This window comes from Phyllopteryx taeniolatus, chromosome 7 (genome assembly GCF_024500385.1).
Source record: "Phyllopteryx taeniolatus isolate TA_2022b chromosome 7, UOR_Ptae_1.2, whole genome shotgun sequence".
NCBI classification, from domain to species: Eukaryota; Metazoa; Chordata; class Actinopteri; order Syngnathiformes; family Syngnathidae; genus Phyllopteryx; species Phyllopteryx taeniolatus.
In genome coordinates this window covers 8859304-8878656 of record NC_084508.1, presented here as the reverse complement: position 1 = coordinate 8878656, position 19353 = coordinate 8859304, and the positions used below count along the sequence as shown (strand labels likewise).

The following is a 19353-nucleotide window of genomic DNA, read 5'->3' as shown; positions in this document are numbered from 1 at the left end:
AATGTTTTTGTCTCTCGACCTCCTTTTGAAAAAAAAGTCCTTTTTCGCCAAACTTCGATGTAAACACGTTCATTAAAAAAAAAATAATAATAATAATAAGATTTTGAATGTTTAACAATTGAATGTCATCAAATAAGCCGTCAAACTGCACGGCTTGACTGATCCACTCACTGACTACTTTCCCATAGCATTGCTGCTATTTTGTTATTTGAATTGCTTTGAGTTCCAAGCCTTTTTAATAGCGTTTAAACAAGGCACTTAACCGCTTAATTGTCAGAGGTATTTGAGAAGATTGTTTCAATACAATTTCCTCTTGGAATAAAATGGCTCAAAACATCTTCATTTGTGTGTTCTTACTGTTTGTTTTCTTGATCATTATTCCGTAAGACCGTAGGATCATCCCTTAATTGATGTCAAGTACATGTCAAGCATGTTGCGCTGCTGTTTGAATCCATTTTTTGTTGTATTTGCCAATGTTCTTCCCTCAGGGTATCGCTGCTGCGGCGCGGTCCAAAGGCGAACACAAGCAGAAAGTCTTCCTGACTGTTTCTTTTGGCGGGATCAAGATCTTTGATGAGAAGTCAGGGGTAAGCAAACTGCTCCCTCTATCTTTGTGTGTGTTTGTTAATGGGTAGGCTAACATGCAGCATTGTGTTTTTCCACCATTAATGAGCCATCGCTGGGTGAGCGAGGCGGGGGCTGCGGAGGGTGCCCCCTGTGGGAAATCAGGAGAGCCTAATTGAAACCCTGAGAACAAGGCCCTCAGTAGATGAGAGAACATGGCTGTCCCATTGTCTCGCTCAACGCCCAAAAAAATAAAAAAAATGGTCTTGTTTGTATTGGTTCAACTTTTGTTTGCTTATTATCCTCCCCGCGCTGCGTTTGTAGTCGGTCAAGATCACTCTCAGTTGTCAGTTGGGGCTTCCTCCTGATACGAATGACATTACTGAAAAATCAATACAAAAATACTTTCTAAGCATGTTATCGTTAACATCCTAAACCTCAGGAATAGCTCACCTGTCATCGAAATGTTTTATGAGTTTGCCTTCTGTTGTTCCGATGGTGAAATTTGGTTTTTCAATCCAGACAAATTGAGGTTGAGGTTCTACTGCAGGCAACCGTTTTTTGCGCCGCGCCGCGCACCCATCCAGCCATCCATCCATTTTCCATACCGCTTATCCTCACGAGCGTTGCGGGCTGCTAGAGGCGGGGTACTGAACCGGTTGCCAGCCAATCGCAGGGCACATATAAACAGACAACAATTCACATTCACACCTATGGACAATTTAGACTCTTCAGTTAACCTACCACGCATGTTTTTGGGATGTGGGAGGAAACGGGAGTATTAATATATATATATTAATACATATATATATATTTATTTTTTTTTAGGGTGGGGGGGGGTCTTCATTTTTGTAGCTTGTGGGCTTCCTTTTTTTCCCCCCGTTCTACATTGACGAATTGAGTGTTTTGACAGAGGCACAGGCACCTGATTTTCACAATAAAACTTCCTTCTGACTGACTGATGATCACTCAAATATTTTTTTGGATCTGTCTTTCTGTGCGGCACGGTACGGGTCCGCGGCCCAGCGGTTGAGGACCACTGTTCTATTGGACGGGTTCGTTTGGTTCACTATATGTAATTTGACAACAAAGTGCATCGTTAGCATGTGTTGCCGAATGTCCTGTAAATATATTCACCGTGAGCCGCCTCACTTTATCCCAATGACCGCGAATGGGGGCAAGCGGCAATTTGAAGCCGGCTGCCCTGCTCGCACCCGCTTTTATTAGCCCAGGCGCTGAGCCCCGAGATTTACACCTCGATGGCGCGTATTCAGCCGTAACTCAGAGGCGCGGCGCCGGTGACCGGTGGCCTCCCGCGTGGCGGCCGTATTTCACTCGACCGAGCTCATCCCGCCGGCAGCGTCGTTCGTCATGCCTCTTTTTATGTCCGTCGTCAGTCTTTGTCTCAGACCCAAGACGGAGGGACGATGAAATAAAGACACAAGGCGGAGCGAGTCAGAGGGACGGGTGGGGAATAGGAAAGCATATGTCAAAGTAAAGCTCCCCATAGGGAGACTTTGTCCTCTGTCTCCACACATTAATATTAACTATAGCGATATGCTGTCCTCACTATCAGTCCTAATGGATAGCCAGAGAGAGAGAGAGACAGCCGGAATGACTCTGCTGAGGTTCAGGGTTCTTGACAGTCTCATTCCCGGCCCGCGCATCACTCAGCAGGATGGGCGGATGGACGCGCGGGCTCGGGCGACAGGATGGATGGCCGCTCGCTCCCGAAGGAGGGACCGAAGGAGGGAAGGTCGTCCGGAGCGGAGGAAGGGTGGCGCTTGAGATGGAGGGGAAGAAGAGAGGAGACATTAATCTTAACAGAGGGCATGTTCCTCTTTCTCGAGCTCGCTTTCAGACACGTGCACACTTATTGGAAACGCCCAAGAAACGTCCTGTTCCGTTGTAATAATTGTGGCAATTGTACGCGCTAGGTAAGGGCTTGGCAAACTTTTGGGGGAAAATTAGTAAATGAGGTTTACAAAAATAATCTGAATGTAAAAATACTGTAGATACAGCTAATAATACAAATGCGAGCTTTGCTCGTGTGTTGGTACATCAGTTGAGACCAACAAGCGCCTCACCGCTTCTTTTTTGTTGCAGTGATTAGCATCCATGCTAGCAGACAGTGTCCTTTGACAAATGTACACCTCCCCTTCCCAAAAATGGCCAAAATGAAAGATGAAAAAAGAGGAGCTTTCAAGACAGGAGGGAGGCAGATTATCTGTTCATGAATGTAAAGGACAGATCTGCTTGTCATGTGATTTGAGGCAATGTGGCTGGAACACAAGACTATAACACATAGCGTGAATGAATGTTTTTTTTTTTTTTTAAACGCACTTTTTCTACTCCAAGGCATGGAATCTATGGAAAGACGATTTCCATTTAAAAGGAACTCCAAAAGCTACAGATGACAACAAAAGAGTGGTATCTATTGAAATAAGAAGGGAAAACATGCAGTCAATTTTCAATAAATAATGAGTTTGGCCCACAACTTTATCCCAATTAATAATTTTGGCCCAATGTGAATTTGAGTTTGACACCCCTGATATAAAGCAACAGTCCCTGAAAGTTTAGACAAGGTTCATAAAATCCAACCTTTGACCATTTTTCTTAACACATTCACTGCCATTGACGGCTTTAGAAGTCGAATATCCATGTTAACTGGGAGGGCTGGCAGTGATCCATCCATCCATCCATTTTCTTCCGCGTACCCGAGGTCGGGTCGCGGGGGCAGTGGCTTTAGCAGGGAAGCCCAGACTTTCCTCTCCGTAGCCACTTCCTCCAGCTCTCCCAAGGGGATCCCGAGGCGGTCCCAGCCAAGCCGAGAGACGTAGTCTCTCCAGCGTGTCCTGGGACATCCCCGGAACACCTCACCAGGGAGGCGTCCTGGAAGCAACCTAAACAGATGCCCGAACCACCTCATCCTCTCAATGTGGAGGAGCTCTACTCCGAGCCCCTCCCGGATGACCGAGCTTCTCACCCTATCTCTAAGAGTTAGAGCCCGGACACCCTGCGGAGGAAACTCATTTGGGCTGCTTGTATCTGGGATCTTGTTCTTTCGGTCATGACCCACAGACCAGTAAATCGAGAGCGTCTCCTTCCGGCTTAGCTCCTCCTTCTTCCCAACGAACAGATACCAAGTCCGTATTACTGCAGACGCTGCACCGATCCGCCTGTCCATCTCTCGTGCCATTCTTCCCTCACTCGTGAACAAGACCCCAAGATATTTGAACTCCTCCACTTGGGGCAGGATCTCATCCCCGACCTGGAGAGGGCACTCCACCGTTTTCCGACCGAGGACCATGGTCTCAGATTTGGAGGTGCCGATTCTCATCCCAGCCGCTGCACACTCGGGTGCGAACCGCTCCAGTGAAAGTTGGATATCACAACCTGATGAAGAATCACAACATCTGCAAAAAGCAGAGATGCAATACTGAGGCCGCCAAACCGGAGCCCCTCTACGCCTCAGCTGCGCCTAGAAATTCTGTCCATACAAGTTATGAACAGAATCAGAGTCCAACCCTCACCGGAGATGAGTCCGACTTACTGCCGGCAATGCGGACCAAACTCTTACACCGGTCGTACAGGGATCGAACAGCCCATATCAGGGGGTTCGGTACCCCATACTCCAGAAGCACTCCCCACACGACCCCTCGAGGGACACTGTCGAACGCCTTCTCCAAGTCCACAAAACACATGGGCGGACTCCCACGCACCCTCAAGGACCCTGCCGAGGGTGAAGAGCTAGTCCACTGTTCCACGGCCAGGACGAAATCCACACTGCTCCTCCTAAATCTGAGATTCGACTTCCCAACGGACCCTCCTCTCCAGCACCCCTGAATAGACCTTACCACGGAGGCTGAGGAGTGTGATACCCTTTTAGTTGGAACACACCCTCTGGTCCCCCTTCTTAAAAAGGGGGACCACCACCCCAGTCTGCCAATCCAGAGGCACTGTCCCCGATGTCCACACGATGTTGCAGAGGCGTGTCAACCAGGACAGTCCTTCACCATCCAGAGCCCTTAGGAACTCCGGGCGAATCTCATCCAACCCCGGGGCCTTTCCACCAAGGAGCTTTTTAACCACCTCGGTGACCTCAACCCTAGAGATAGGAGAGACCCCAGACTCTGCTTCCTCATGGGAAGGCGTGTCGGCGGAATTGAGGAGGTCTTCGAAGTATTCTGCCCACCGGCTCACAACGTCCCGAGTCGAGGTCAGCGCCCCATCCCCACTATACACAGTGGTAATGGTGCACTGCTTCCCCCTCCTGAGACGCCGACTTGTGGCAGTGATTAATCAGTAATTAAATTCTCGCTTTCATTTCAGTTTATAGACAGCATACACATGCCTACCTTCATCAGACCTGACTTGCACCAAGAAAAAAAAATGGTCGTACTCTGAATGAATTTGGAATGTAAAGGTTAAACGAAGTAAGTCTTGTTTGTATTGGTTCTGTTATTTTAAAAATGACTTTACACGGTGAAACCACCTTTACCTGTTTGTGTGTAGACAACAATAATGTAGAAGCCTTTGACTTGTACTGGCAGGGTTGTCTACGCTACACTAATTTGTCATCAGAAGCTTTGTTATCATTTTGGGGGGGGGGGGATACAGAGACACAGGGAGCGTTCGCCAGGAGGGAAAACGAGACATGGCTCTCAATTGACTTTGTGTTTGTGTGAAGGTTCTTCGTTGTCACTGTCAGTCTGTCGGGGGAAAGAAGCTCATCTTTTCTCTTGGCAGCAAACAATGTTTTGAGACACTTAAATGACCCAACAAAACATCTACACGTGAGCTAATCAGACCATACAAGCGTGAATAAAAACACAAGGAACTTGACTGACAGCCGCAACGTTCATTTAATTGCTCATGAATAATGTTATTGTTCAGGCCTAGTGACAGAAATTTGGAGCCACTACACTGGATCAAAGCAAGAAACCTATTGATTTTGAATGGGTTAAAAGCCTGGTCATATTGGTCAATATTAGTGTTATTTTCAGAGCAATTCAAGTCACTATTTTCAATGCCCCGCCCCCTTTCCAAATAGTCTAGTTGTCTTTGTACAAGCATAAACATCTTTGCTGTCAGGGTTCTAGCAATGGCCCTATTGATTTCCCCCAACAGGCACATCAAATATTTGTGCTGTTGTTGTTTAAATAATTGCTTTTTTTCAAGGTGGGGATAAGGGCGGCCTACAAGTGATTCATTCTCTGGCAGCAAATTGTTACAATAGATGCACGTTACGTATATTGTTGTCTTTGTTCATAGCACCATACGATCTCATTAAATATGTATTTCAAGTAGTAATGGACAGTAGTTTTGGATGTGTATTGTACATCAACACAGGAACACATTTAAAGGTATTTAAAATGCCCCATGAGCACAAATCTTTTCTTTTTAGGAAAGTGTAACATAAATTGTTTATCATCTATTTAGAAAACCCTGACAAATGTCACAGTTTGAACAGTCTGAAATACAGTATGTTATTTTTTTTTAAATTATTGTCATTATATGTTTGCATGATGCCATTTTAAGTGTTTGACATAGAGCAAAAAGTATATTGTTGCAAGTGACTTTGGCGAGCCAGAGGCTGATCTGCGTTGGATGTTTTTAAGCAGCTGGAATGCGAGAGATTTGCACATCCTGTTTCTTCGCTAATATGTCCCGTGTGGCAACTCTGAACACCAATACATGTACCGTTAAATCCGCTATATCTACAACAATGAACCCCCACACATTTCTTAGTGGCAAGGAACTCTGTTGAAGTAAGTTCAAGAGTCATGCTTTGCCAGCATCTGGTGCCAAGGAACTACGTAGAAGTGCAACGAGGAGCTTAATTTAGACCAAAGTTGTATTTTGACGCCACCTTGTGGCATTTATAGGCAATTCTAAACATTTTTAGGCGGGGTCGTCAATTACTCTAGGATTTTAGCTAATTGCAGCTGCGTCCGTTTCTGTTTATTGGGTTTATATTCCGATCTCGGAGTCATACTGTTATGTCTTGTTGTCATTACCCATCAGTAAAGCATTAAGAAAAAGTTTCAATGCCCTCAGTGTAACACCTTGCAAAAGTTTTTTGGGGGGTTTTGTTTTTATGAGGGTGCTGCCACTTGTGCAGTTTATCAATCAATCTCAGTCCAGAGGTGATTGTCGCGATTTTGGCTTTCCAGACGCAAAATCAATTTGAATTTGGAGAGGCCGCTGCCCCCCTCAAGCTGTTCTGTGCACTCTGTCACCCACTCACACACAAACACACACACACACACACACACATGCATTCCTAGAGATAATTCAATAACCACTTTGTATTGTGTGTCCCGCCTTGGCTGCCATTTTCAGGTCAATCGGGGGGGAACGATGATGATCATTAGTCTAATTATTAATTATGAATGACTCATTAAGGATTACCTCTCCGTCGCAGGTTTGTGTGTGTGTCTGTTTGCTCCCAGCATGCACCTGGCACAGACAACAACAACAGACACGCACACACATTTTAGTCTGACGTCCAGCACTTGTGTGTTGTGTTTTTTGTCACATGGGCACAAATGAAGCGATCAAGTCGACAGCTTGCCGAACTGTGATTGTCACTGATACGCCCCCTTGACACTTCCCAAAAACAATAACCCTGCCATCTGCCATTGGCAACACTAGCGTGGTGCCCCCTACCCAGACAACAATGAAGAGGCCACAGTGGCCCGCTATGATTCTGGGGCCTCTAATTTCTTGACTGGCATAAATCCAGCGCTGCGCGTGGCGCAACTCTGCTAGGAGACAGGTTAGACCCAATGTTGGTAATTTTGTGGACCTCCATCAGGAAGCCCACTTAAAACTGGGATGTCTGGGCTGGTGTGGGCGTGTTCACAGCCGACCTCCATCCTGTCCAATCAATAGCGGCTCCTCTCATTCCCTTTAAATGAGTGGCGCGAGTGGCGCACTGATCATCTTTGACGTGGTTGAAGAAGAAACTGATTTATCGAAGCACACAAAGTATATTTATAAGAAACTGCAAGCAAACCTCCACGGGCGGATGATGTAAAGGTGGCCAGTGGGAGGATTTGAAAAATATGATAATGATGACCTTATAACAATGCATTCAATGTATTCAGAGAGTTCGATGCCCGCGTTTCATATATTTATGAATGAAATACGTCTGAGCCACCACACAGGTCCAATGAGCTTGTATATCTGTTTGCCTCCACCTCAATCAGAATCACCAAAATTGCATTAGACAACAGCGTTCTATCTACTGTGCCGGATTTAGCATTTTTTATTTGTGTATAAAGAGTGTGTTTAATTAAGTTTAAATGTGGTTTCAGCGTGTTGAAGGGCTAAAACTATTATTACATGGTCTCTCCTTATCACAGATTTTGACCTGTTGCGTGCGGGTCTTGAACGTATTCCCCGCGATCAAGGACCAGCACAACATCTGTCAAATTGAAGCATAAAATGTGGCAAAAACGGTTTATTTCTTCACATTGTATTTAATTATGTTTTGTAAATGCAGATTGCTTTTCCTGATTTTCATCCACCCTTTTGCTATGAATATGTTCCACTCCAGTATACGTAGTTCAGGTGGTCCAGTAAAGCCATCAAGACCTAATGAAAGCATCGGTGTGGGTCTTCCCTTCAGGTCCTGCAACACCATCATGCCGTCCACGAGATCTCCTACATCGCCAAGGACATCACGGACCACAGAGCGTTTGGCTACGTCTGCGGGAAGGAAGGCAACCACCGCTTCGTGGCCATCAAAACCGCACAGTCGGTCAGTATTTGGATATTTTCAGGCCGCTCCACAGGCTTCATGTATTTTGTATGAGTGTCCTTTCTCAACGCCGCAGACCTCTTGACATTTAGACAAGGACCTTTGCACAGCAGCTCGTGTCCCGTCGTGCTGTTTATCAAGCCGCCGTTGAGTTTGTGGAGCTTTGTGTTCAATCCGGCACCAATTCTTTGGCCTTTTTCGAACCTGTTGTTGTGCTCCGTTTGCATCCAGCTGGTTCTCTCTGTCGCCGTATCGATTCCCCATGCTGAGTCGATGGGTGTTTGAGTGTGTGTCACCGGCTCCAATGGCACATCCATCCTCCCGGGCGCTGCTCTTTGACTCGCGGCGACACAAACAGCGCAGTCACACTTGCACACCTTATTGCGACATAGATCAGAGATCACAAAATTGGTTGTCACCGAAGGCGAACCCGTCGAAGTGCCATCGGTCAGCCTTAGCTGGCATTTACCCGACGTGTGCCTGAGGAAACCTCGCCATTATAAGCTTACTTTTATTCGAAGGTTGTGACCAGCCATCGCTTGACCTGCACGTGTCATTTACACCTTCGTAGCCTTCGAAATTACAGTTTTGTTCTCATACATTTTGCAGTGTGTGTGACACTTACAAAGATAATCCAATAATAAAAAGATAAGTTGAGCCTCTTTAAATTAACGCTACGTTTTTTAAAAATTCGATCAGTCGATCAGTGAAACTGGTCTCAGGGGCTGACTGACTTTCTAGCGAGCGACACGGAGTGTGGATTCACTGCTTCAAACCAAAATGGCCGTCTTTATGTTCAGTTCCAAGCATGGATCCGAGAGACTTTTTCGTGCGTCCTGTTATGAAAGGCATTTTTACCTAATTACGCATTGATTGGTAAAATTGATGTCAGGGGCTGACTTTATTTCTAACTTTCTAACAATGTGTGGTGCTTCAAACCAAAGTGGCAGATTTCCTGCTTATTCGCAGGCATAGATCCTAGAGAGTTTTTCATACGTCTTGTTATGACAGACATGTCCGCCCAATTACGCGTCAATCAGTGAAACTAGTGTCGGGGGCTGATTTTTTTTTTTTTATTCCCTAACTTCCCATTGGGCACTACTAAATGAATTATGTTCAGGATCCATAAAATACAAACATTTTTACCAGGATACAAGCACTTGCAAAAATGAGATTTTGGGCATATTGAGGCCTCTGAAAAGAACGATTCATTCATCCAAAGAAGCATATTGTTTCTTTATCCTTTTGTTAGCTCTTCCTAGTTCACTGTGAACTGATGGTGCCATTTTCAATCTGATTTGGAGTCTTAGCCCCTTTAGAAAGGAGTCGCTGGCACTGCGAGATGGAGCTGAGCCGAGCCGGTTAAAATCTGTACTTTCAAAGGCGAGGCGAATGCGACAGCGTGACAATATGTTTCGATGTCGGCGGCCCAGCAAGAGCAGACGTTCGCACCCCCCCTCGGGCCAGGGCTGTCAAGAGCGACGCGAGGCGGAGAAACCATCTCATGGAACGGCGGCGCTAAAATAGAGCTGCGCTTCATGCGCGGCGGCGTTCCGTCTGTGAACTCCGAGTGCACTACGCAAAAAGCTCGCGGTCAATAATTGATTAGGGCTGAAACTCTTGTCGTACTCGAAGGCTTGTTCCGCTTGTTTCGGTAACAGTCGATGTAGTGTAAGTGTTGAAGCTCACTAGGAGCAGTGGTGGGAAGTCGAGCAGATTCTTTCGAGTATCTGTACTTGTATTTCCTACATTTGCAAACAGATATTGTTCTACTCCTTATGTTGTTAAAATGGGCCTGTCACTATTTTCAACCTCCAAGCATGAAGACACGACCAAAAAAGATGAAAGCACTAGTGGAGTGAAAAAAATATGGCACAATTACGGCGCTGTCATTCATGTGGGCAAAGAGAGCCACAGTCGCTGATGCACTTTTAGCCATATATTGAACGGGACAAACAGTGAGACACATAAATGCAAAATGAAAACAATCGCAATTGCACATTTAGCTTCTGTTCTAAATGTACAATAAAACGATATTTTTCAGTGTTTTAATACCCTTATCAACATATGTTTACCTTATGCAAATATATTTATTATCATTTAAAAATTACATCCCAACAAAAAAAAAAAAGATAGGCACATACTGTAAAACTGTTATTGTACCGTATTACTTTAAAACGAAACACACACAAAAAAAACTTTAAATACAAGACAGCTTAATGCTAACACACAATGTAAAATCACATTGACAGGCTAACAAAGGTTAGCATGGAAGTCCGGGAGTCATATCCCCTTAAATAACGAATATTCACACACAAACGCTATTGGAACACAGATAAGATAACAATACTCACAGGCATATATCCTTCATACTCTGCAAAAAAAAAACAAGTCATCTTAAGTCAGTTTAATCGCGACTTTCTTTGTTCATTGAACTCAAGTAGTGTAGGTGTTATATGCATGCATGCGCGACACTGCCCCGAAGAGGCCGAGGCGCACACAGCAGGACCAGCACACTCAACAAAGCACACACACGACAAGTGCAGTACAAGGCCAATGAAGAGTCGTGTGTTAATCGAGCGATTCAAAACATTTTCCGCGAACGCATTAATTTCGACCACCCTATTTTAGACAATACAATGCATTACTTTATTATGAACACGTGAGAAAACATTGCTGTGGTATTTCATGTTAATGGGGAAAAATAAACTGGTAGGTTAAGGTACCATTATTAAAGTTCAGTAGAAGTACAAAGTGTGAGTACTTTTTCCACCAAGCTGCTAGGAGGCGGCCATCCGTCCGTCCGCCGCCGTACGTGTCGGTCGGAGTGGCGGCGGGATGAGGAAGAAAGTGCTGGAGCTGGTAGCGCCGCCGGTGTATGTCTTTGTTTGCCGGTGTGCCTCTCGCTGGCAGCAGCGCTTTGTGGGAATAATTCAGTCTGACAGTCAGTGGCTTTGTCTGACAGTGAGAAAGTACAAGCAGCACTAAGTCACAATCAGACATGCAAACAAAAGTTGTTGCCTTCAACAAGGTGCTTAATTTTTGGCTTGTGGTGCCATAGTTGTGTGTGCGTGTTTGCGTTTGTTTGTGTGTGCGTGTGAGGGAGCGTGCGTGTGTATGTAGCATTGTTTGTGTGTGCATATGTGCGTGCGCGTTTATTGGAGATGAACTTGCTTGCCGCCACCCTCCTCAGGCTGAACCCGTGATCCTGGACCTGCGGGACTTGTTCCAGCTCATCTACGAGATAAAGCAGCGCGAGGAGATGGAGAAGAAGGCCCAGAAGGACAAACAGTGCGAGCAGGCCGTCTACCAGGTACATCCGTCAAGCCTTGCTGGTGTTGTCAGCACCGAGTTGGGCCGAGTCGCAAACTCTGTGACTGTGACGCAAAACAGAATGACAGCCTAACTTGAGCATTTTTGTTTCTCACCTTTTTCCATCAAAGTCCGCAAACGCCTAATTATTGGATGTCTTTAAAACAGGGGTGTCAAACTCATTTTTGTCGCGGGCCGCATCGCACTTATGGTTTCCTGACCATGAACCCATATAAATGTATGATCGCCTCATATTATTACATATACACAAAAGATTGATGGATATCTACTTTTGAAATGAGAATTTAGTAAAAAGAAATGTTTTTTGTTCAACGATTAGTCAGCTTATTTTGAAAGGTTGATTGGTAACAAAAAAAATGCTTGCAATATCTCAACCTTAGGAAAAGGTTTTTTGCAATTTTGGTATTTGAGCAAGAAACAAGAAGTCGACGCACATGATTTGCTTTCGCGGGCCACGTGAAGTGTGACGGCGCGGAGCTAGCCCCCGAGCCGCGGGTTTGACACCTGTGCTCTCAAAGGTTATTATCATGTGGGATTATCCTGAGTAGTGGCATGTGTTAAGAGTGATTATTTTTCCCCTCCACAACCTGCTCTGAAAACAGTCGGGGCCGCCATTCGTAAATGTTACACATGTTCAATAGCTACGATTTACAGCTCCGTGATTGTGATGTGAAACAGAGCGGTAGCCAATCGGGAAGCTCGCTGAAGCAGCCGGACCCAAATAGAGGAGCAACAGGTTGTGTTGAGTGTTTCTATAACGCGTCTTACAGGTCATTCACCACCATAGAAAGACAAGGAGGAGAACTTGCAACCGCGATCTACTTAAGCGAGGCACATGCATACGGATAATCGGGCCTAAGTGGAGCCTTTTTCCCCGCAAAGGCCCGATTGTTGGATGTCTGGGAAAAAGAAAAAAAAAAATCACTAAAAGAGCAAAAAGATATTTTCCTCGGACATTTAAAGATCGCTTCAGATCAGCAGTTACAAATCAGGATGCTTGTACCCCGCAAAAAAAAGGTCTCACCAGTAGCGACGTCTGCCTATTGTGCTTTCTCTTCCCCCTGCCTGACGATTGCCAAATTACCGAATGATGGGAAGCCAACGATGCTTTCTTTCTTTCTCTTAGTTTTTTTTTCTTTTTGCTTGTGCTTCCCGCCTACGCTCTCTTGCTCCTCCGCCTTTAACCCTTTATGCCTCTTTCCTTTTTCTTCTTGGCTCCGCTCGTCCGCAGACGATACTGGAGGAAGATCTGGAGGACCCGGTCTACCAGGTAACCTCGCCAGCCTTGCTTCACTCCCCCGCTTCACCACCTTTTGGCTTGCTCCTATCTGTTCGTGCGTATGTGTATGTGTATGTGTATGTGTGTGTGTGTGTGTGTGGGTGCGCACTGTGTGGGGAGACAGCCCCTCGCTCACTACTAATGGAACTATATCTGGGTTCAAATATCCACATAATGTGCATGTTTGTGGAGTGCATGATAAGCTGATTTTCCCAAAAATGCTGTTTGACTTTTCTCTCGACTTCTTCCACTTCTTCTTTTTTTTCCCCTCCCTCCCTATCTCTTCCCTGTGCTTCTGGCGCCGTAGTACATTGTGTTTGAGGCCGGACACGAGCCCATCCGCGACCAATCAGACGAGAGCATTTATCAGGTATACTCGCATTGAAAAAAGAAAACCAAAATAAAATTACTTCAGCTCATCGTTGTTGGGCAGTCAGACGGCGAGAATGTTTAATATTATGCTTAACATACAAAAGGAGACATAGGAAATAATGTGAACCCTCGTTCATGGCGGGCGACCCACCTGCAATAGGTGAAAATCCACAATACGGAGAGTCCAAATAAAGAAGGTTTAAACCCTTTAAACTCATTCAAACACACTTTTTAAATACATTGTAAACGTAGTTGAACACAAAAATGTGCAAGCATAAAAATACTGTAACTACATTGAGCATGGTACAGCGGAATAACGGAAGTAGTGCGACGCTGTGTCAGGTTTTGAGCCTCCACGCACAGTATACTGTACTGTATTATTTTTCATTGTACCACAAAAACATGGTGCGATTGTCAAGGAACAAGCGGATTGCCACAAATGGAGGAAACAGGCGAGAATAAGGAGAGACTGGATGTTTTGAGAGGCTGTTGGCAATGATCGACCGCCCCATTCACTGATTGCTCCTGTGGATTTCAGTGACAGAGACTCTCCACACTTGGCTTTCTAGGCACAGGTACAAATGAAATTAGAAATATAGTTCTGTATTGGAATGACTTGACAACGGCCAGCAAAGTCTGACTTAAGGTTAATATCTGGAAACGTATTTTTGGGGTGTGAAATCCCCCCCAAAAAAATAATGTGATGTAGTATTGCTGCGGTAGATACATCATGATATAACAGGGAAATACTGTAAAAAAAAAAAAAAAAAAGTGTTTTTAATGAAAAGGACAAACACGCAATCTACACCACCCCAGGAGGCCTGTGTAGCCCTCCAAGGGGCGGGAAAGGGGGGGGGGGGCGCGGATGCTGAGGTTATTCCTGGCCGGTGCGGAAGGCGGAAGGCGGGACCCGCCCCCACCCGCTGCCCGACACCCCTCCTCATCCTCTTCTCCCGGGGAGATGAAAGAAAAGAAAGATTAATCACCAGACTCGTTTGATCTTTTAATAAAATGGATTGAAATTAAGACAGCGGGTGTGCACGACACAAACGTGAGGCCGCTTGTAGCAGTATGAATAAAGATGGCTGCTTCTGGAAATAAACATGACGGAGTGTGCTACACACATCCATTTAGCACACAGTTCCGCACAGGGAATGCCGCCATAGCTGCGATTCCACCCTAATAGAGTTTTCAAGCCAAACTGTGGGGATTTGTGCATATTTTGGTTCATTACCCCACATATCTGCACTTGCATGATTGAGATGAGGACATGGTGTCTCTCTGGTAGGCCTCTTACAGCGGCCAGATACTTTGGATTTGTTCCAATTATTTTTTTAAAGCTGCTTCCACACTCGCTTTCAAATATTACACGGCCTCAACCCGCCCTCGGCTCAGTGTCACATCTCTGTGAGTCTGTGGATGTGGAAGCTCTTTTTAGTTTGTTCACATAAATTGTGTTTTGTAGTGAAAATTCTGTTTTTATTTTACATTTACTTTAACTATTTTTTTAAATCAGGAAAATGCTTGACTGAGCCTCAAAACCTCCCCCATTGATTTTTTTTTTCTTTCATGCCTGACACGTCAAACGTTGAATTATCTATAGGGATCATTTTAGCTGATTATTAATGTTGTAATTTTTATGTACGTTTATATTATATTTTCATTAATGATGTATTTATATTTGTATTTATGCTTTCATTTAATTAAGTCATTTATATTAATATTCATTTGTCATTTCTATTTATATGAAATAAATGTGCTGTATCTATATTTTAGTCGTTTTTGTATTTTATATTTTATTCATGTATTTGAATTTTTTATATATTTATATGGCTTTAGTCTTTTTACTTTTTATTTATATGAATTTATTCCATTAGTGTAGTTTTATTCATTGTATGAAATAATTTTATGGAGACTAAATATTCTACATAATAATAACAAATTTAGCATTACCTTGGTTTATTTCCAGTAGATGCCATCTCCCAATAATTCGTCTCTCTTTATTTGGAGTTTTACCCCAAATGCATGAAAGCGCCCCTGCTGTTCCAAACTAGACAATCTCAGTTTGCTCTCAGCGCTAATTGTTCCCTCTCATCGCACAAAGACTGTCAAATCTTTGCAATTTTGTGGCATGGAATATTATTACGTCGCCATGTGTGTGACATTGAGTTATTACACATCTGCGGGGGTTGAAAAGCTTCATTATCCAAACCAAGAAAGAGCTAAACTATTCCCTCACGGGCCAAGACACGACTCATGAGGTCTCATCGTGTAGATTTTAATTCTGATTAGCGCCAACGCTAAAAGTGATCCCTGGGCATTGGGGTAAATATCCTTGATTGATGAGCTGAGGAAAATTGCGTTCATTTAATTGTTAATTGTCTATTATCGTAATATTTTCTACTTGGCATTTCAGTCAAAAATATGATGATATAGAAACATACTTCCTGTTCAACTTCTCCTACTACCTGTTTCGGCAGCAAAGTAGTTGGGTCTGAATCACGACTTCCTTCTACCAGACTTTTGCGTCTCCTGCACATCATTAAAACCAGTCCAAAAGATTGTACCTGTTGTACTTCTTCTTCGGCAGAAAACTAATTGGGTCTGAATTATTGTACCCTCTACCAGAATTTGATATATTCTACATGTCGTTAACACCAGTGCGAAAGATCGGTTGGCTTTTTCTACCGCCTGTTTAGTCCAAAAAACTAGTTGGGTCTGAATCATTTGTACCCTCTTCCTGACTGTTGCGTCTCCCACGTGTAGTTAAAAAACGGCACCAAACATTGTACTTCCTGTTCAACTTCTAAACTAGTTGGGTCTGAATCCTTTGTACCCTTTGTCAGACTTTGACGTCTCTTAAAAGTTATTAAAATCAAGACCAAAGATTGTAGTTCTTGTGACACTTCTACTGCCCGTTTCGGCAGAAAACTAGTTGGGTCTGAATTGTTGTACCCGCTACCGGAATTTGATGCAACCTACATGTCGATTAAAAAAAAAAAACAGTACACCATAGTTCCTGTTCGACTGCTTTTACTGCCCGTTTAGGCAGCGAACTAGTTGGGTCTGAGTCATATTTATCTTTAGTGTACAAGTCATTAAATAAGGCCCACACTTCTCGTACTCGCTGTTCCCCATCTTCTGCTGCCCGTTTAGGCATCAAAGTTGTATAATTTGTACCTTCTACTTGTTGCTTCCAAGTAGTGAAATCCAGTTATGCTTCAAAACGTAGCAACTACACACAACATAGTGTAAGTTAGTCAACACAACATCAAATCGGTTCCATTCCAAATGACCAAATTCTAGTCAAGATTGGGGTAAAATGCGTCACCGTATTGCGCAAAGACCAGACCATTGCTGATGTCGAGGTAACAGGCTCTCTTGGCTGTGCTCTGGGTTTGTGGCCGGCTGCGCAGGTTCCCACCAGCCAGCAGAAGGAAGGGGTCTATGACGTCCCAAAGCGACACCCAGTGAGTGACGCCGTGTTTGCCCGCCTGCCTCCCCATTCTCAGTCAAACCTCTCAGATCGGCCCCGCCATGATCACACCACCGCCCCCCCCCTCGTGCCTCCCTTGTGAGCGTCGCTCAGCGTACAGTACCCCCCCTCGCACCCCACCCCCCCTCCAGCTCAGTGATTTATTCATGGTCCCCCCTGAGAGGTTTGCTGGGACCCAGTGCTTTGTGCAGTGTGCTGCTCCTCCGCTTGTGGTGGCTGGTGCCCTCCTCCTTGTGCTCCATGTGGTCAACCGGGACGCCGCTTATGTGTTTTGTGTGTGTCAACCAGTTTGTGGTGCTCAATTAAGCATGCCTGGTGGTGCATCCAGTGTAAACCCGCATGACCTTGTCCCAGATTGCGTACATGGCACATTCTGTCACTGTCATCTTCCTGTGATTTGATATATACATGTATACACCAACCAGCCACAACATGATGGGATCCAATAGCGATCTAATGGGCTCTCACTGGGGCTGTATTTAAAAAAAAATCTGTAGTTCACTTGTTCATACATTACACACCACATCCACATTCCAGTTATTGTATATATGCGTGTGTGCGTGCATGGTATATCTTTTTAGTTATTGGCTTCCCGCTCCCGGCAGTTCTAATGAAAGATGACCTTGGCTACTGTCAGCCAGCAGGGGCGGGCTGTAACTCCACTGCTCTTTATTTGCCCATAAAGATGCGGCTTATATGGCTGCTGGATTTAATCTGCTAAAATCTCCAGAGTCGTAATAAGCGGGCCGCTCTCCCGCACGCGTGTGTGTGTAAGTGTGTCTGTGTGTATGCTGCCGTGTTAGTTTTGGGACGTGGCACATTACATTGGATCGTGTGTGTGTGCTGCCATGTTAGTTTTGGGAAGTGGCATCATTTACATGGGCATTATTGGGCAGCTAATCAAAAAAGAAATAAAAATCATCTTGGCCTGCATCAAGACGTTAAAGAAAGTTAATGCTCAACATAGCACACTTTTCTTGAGTTACAAATAGGTTTAAAAATTGCCATGCTTTTTTAAAAAATGTAAATAAGTTTGAATGTTAAAAAATATCTCTATTTTCTTGTTCAAATTCGATATAGAGAGATACATATGACAAATATCCAGATTTTGGGCCAGAGCCTGTCCTCCATTATCCGCTGAAAAACTTTAAGCTAGCAATTTGCTGTATTTTGTGCTCAGGCCAAAATGCTAATCTAAAAGTATTGCTTTGGCGCCATCTTTTCGCATTTTGATGCGAAGGAACTGTGTTGAAGTGAGTTGAGGCGCTTCTTGTAGTGCTTTAGTGCCATCAAGTGGGATCTATAGGCAATTCAATGTGTTCAAATGCGTTCATGCGACCATATCAATCACATTCTCGCACACTGGCATTCACGAGTTCCCTGATTGTGTGCAATGCATCTCTATAATTTTACCTTTTTAATTTAACTACCTACTAAAAGATTTACACAATTCACGTGTGAGCATAATCGACGTGTGCGTGAGCCTGATTGACATGAACTCGTGAATGCCAGTGACGTGTGCTCGCGTGAATGCATTTGAGTAGTGTTAATGAGTGTTTGAGTAGTCTTTATGAAAGCAAGACTCATGCGCATGCGAGTGTTTGAGTCGTGTTAATGAGAGTGTTTGAGTAGTCATTATGAGAGCAAGACTTGTGCGTATGACAGTGTTTGAGTAGTGTTAATGAGAGTGTTTGAGTAGTCTTTATGAGAGCAAGACTCGTGCGTATGAGTGTTTGAGTAGTGTTAATGAGAGTGTTTGAGTAGTCTTTATGAGAGCAAGACTCGTGGGTATGAGAGTGTTTGAGTAGTATTCTTGAGAGCAAGACTCGTGTGTATGAGAGTGTTTGAGTAGTCTTTATGAGAGCAAGACTTGTGCATATGAGAGTGTTTGAGTTGTGTTTATGAGAGCCTTTCAGTAGTTTGTGTGTGTGTGTGTCTGTGTGTGTGTGTGTGTGTGTGTGTGTGTGTGTGAAAGCATTTGAATTGTAAGTGTGAGAGCTAATCCTGAATAATGTCCGTAACGGCCCCTCATACACTTTCAGTCCTCCCGTGTATGTGTGCGCGTGTGCTTAGTCCACCTTAAACGGCTAAACCGGACTGAGCCGTCTCAACGCAGGCAGTCCAGTCCGTCTGTGTGAAATTTTGCCCGGCTGGGAAATAATCTCACATTTTTATTCTTTGGGCATCTCATCGTGAGCTTTGCTAAGAAGCTTACAGGCACTCGCGCACATTTATGTGTCTGTCTGGCCTCGTCCATCCTATGGCACATGCTGCAATTTGGATGGCCATTGTGCTGGCGGGTGTAAGCGAACAAATGCAATATTTTTGCTCTTGTTGTGGTCGTCTGCTCTGTCTCGGCGGGTTTCAGTCTTTTTTTTTTTTTTTTTTCATTCTCCCACCAGTCAGTCAAAGGCAGCAATCACAGACAGGTAAATGGATCACAGGTATGTAAATATGCCTTGTTGTGATTTGATGGTAATCAGGTTGCATTTAAGGATACAGTCAGGCTCAAAGAGGGCTCTGATTACGGTAGGAGCTTTG

General features: G+C 44.5%; 1 protein-coding gene across 8 annotated transcripts in view; it reads left to right on the top strand.

Annotated features, from left to right (window-relative positions):
- Positions 1–19353, top strand: part of dab1a (DAB adaptor protein 1a) — a 230595-nt gene that overhangs the window by 188973 nt on the left and 22269 nt on the right. For 5 of the 8 annotated variants that reach the window (XM_061778678.1, XM_061778677.1, XM_061778675.1 and 2 more), the window contains 6 exons: positions 489–587; positions 8201–8332; positions 11526–11645; positions 12897–12935; positions 13252–13314; positions 16733–16786. In XM_061778678.1, coding sequence (XP_061634662.1) covers positions 489–587; positions 8201–8332; positions 11526–11645; positions 12897–12935; positions 13252–13314; positions 16733–16786 — 507 coding nt within the window. The remainder of the gene's footprint in view (positions 1–488; positions 588–8200; positions 8333–11525; positions 11646–12896; positions 12936–13251; positions 13315–16732; positions 16787–19353) is intronic. The other 3 variants (XM_061778679.1, XM_061778680.1, XM_061778681.1) reach the window with 3 other exon arrangements.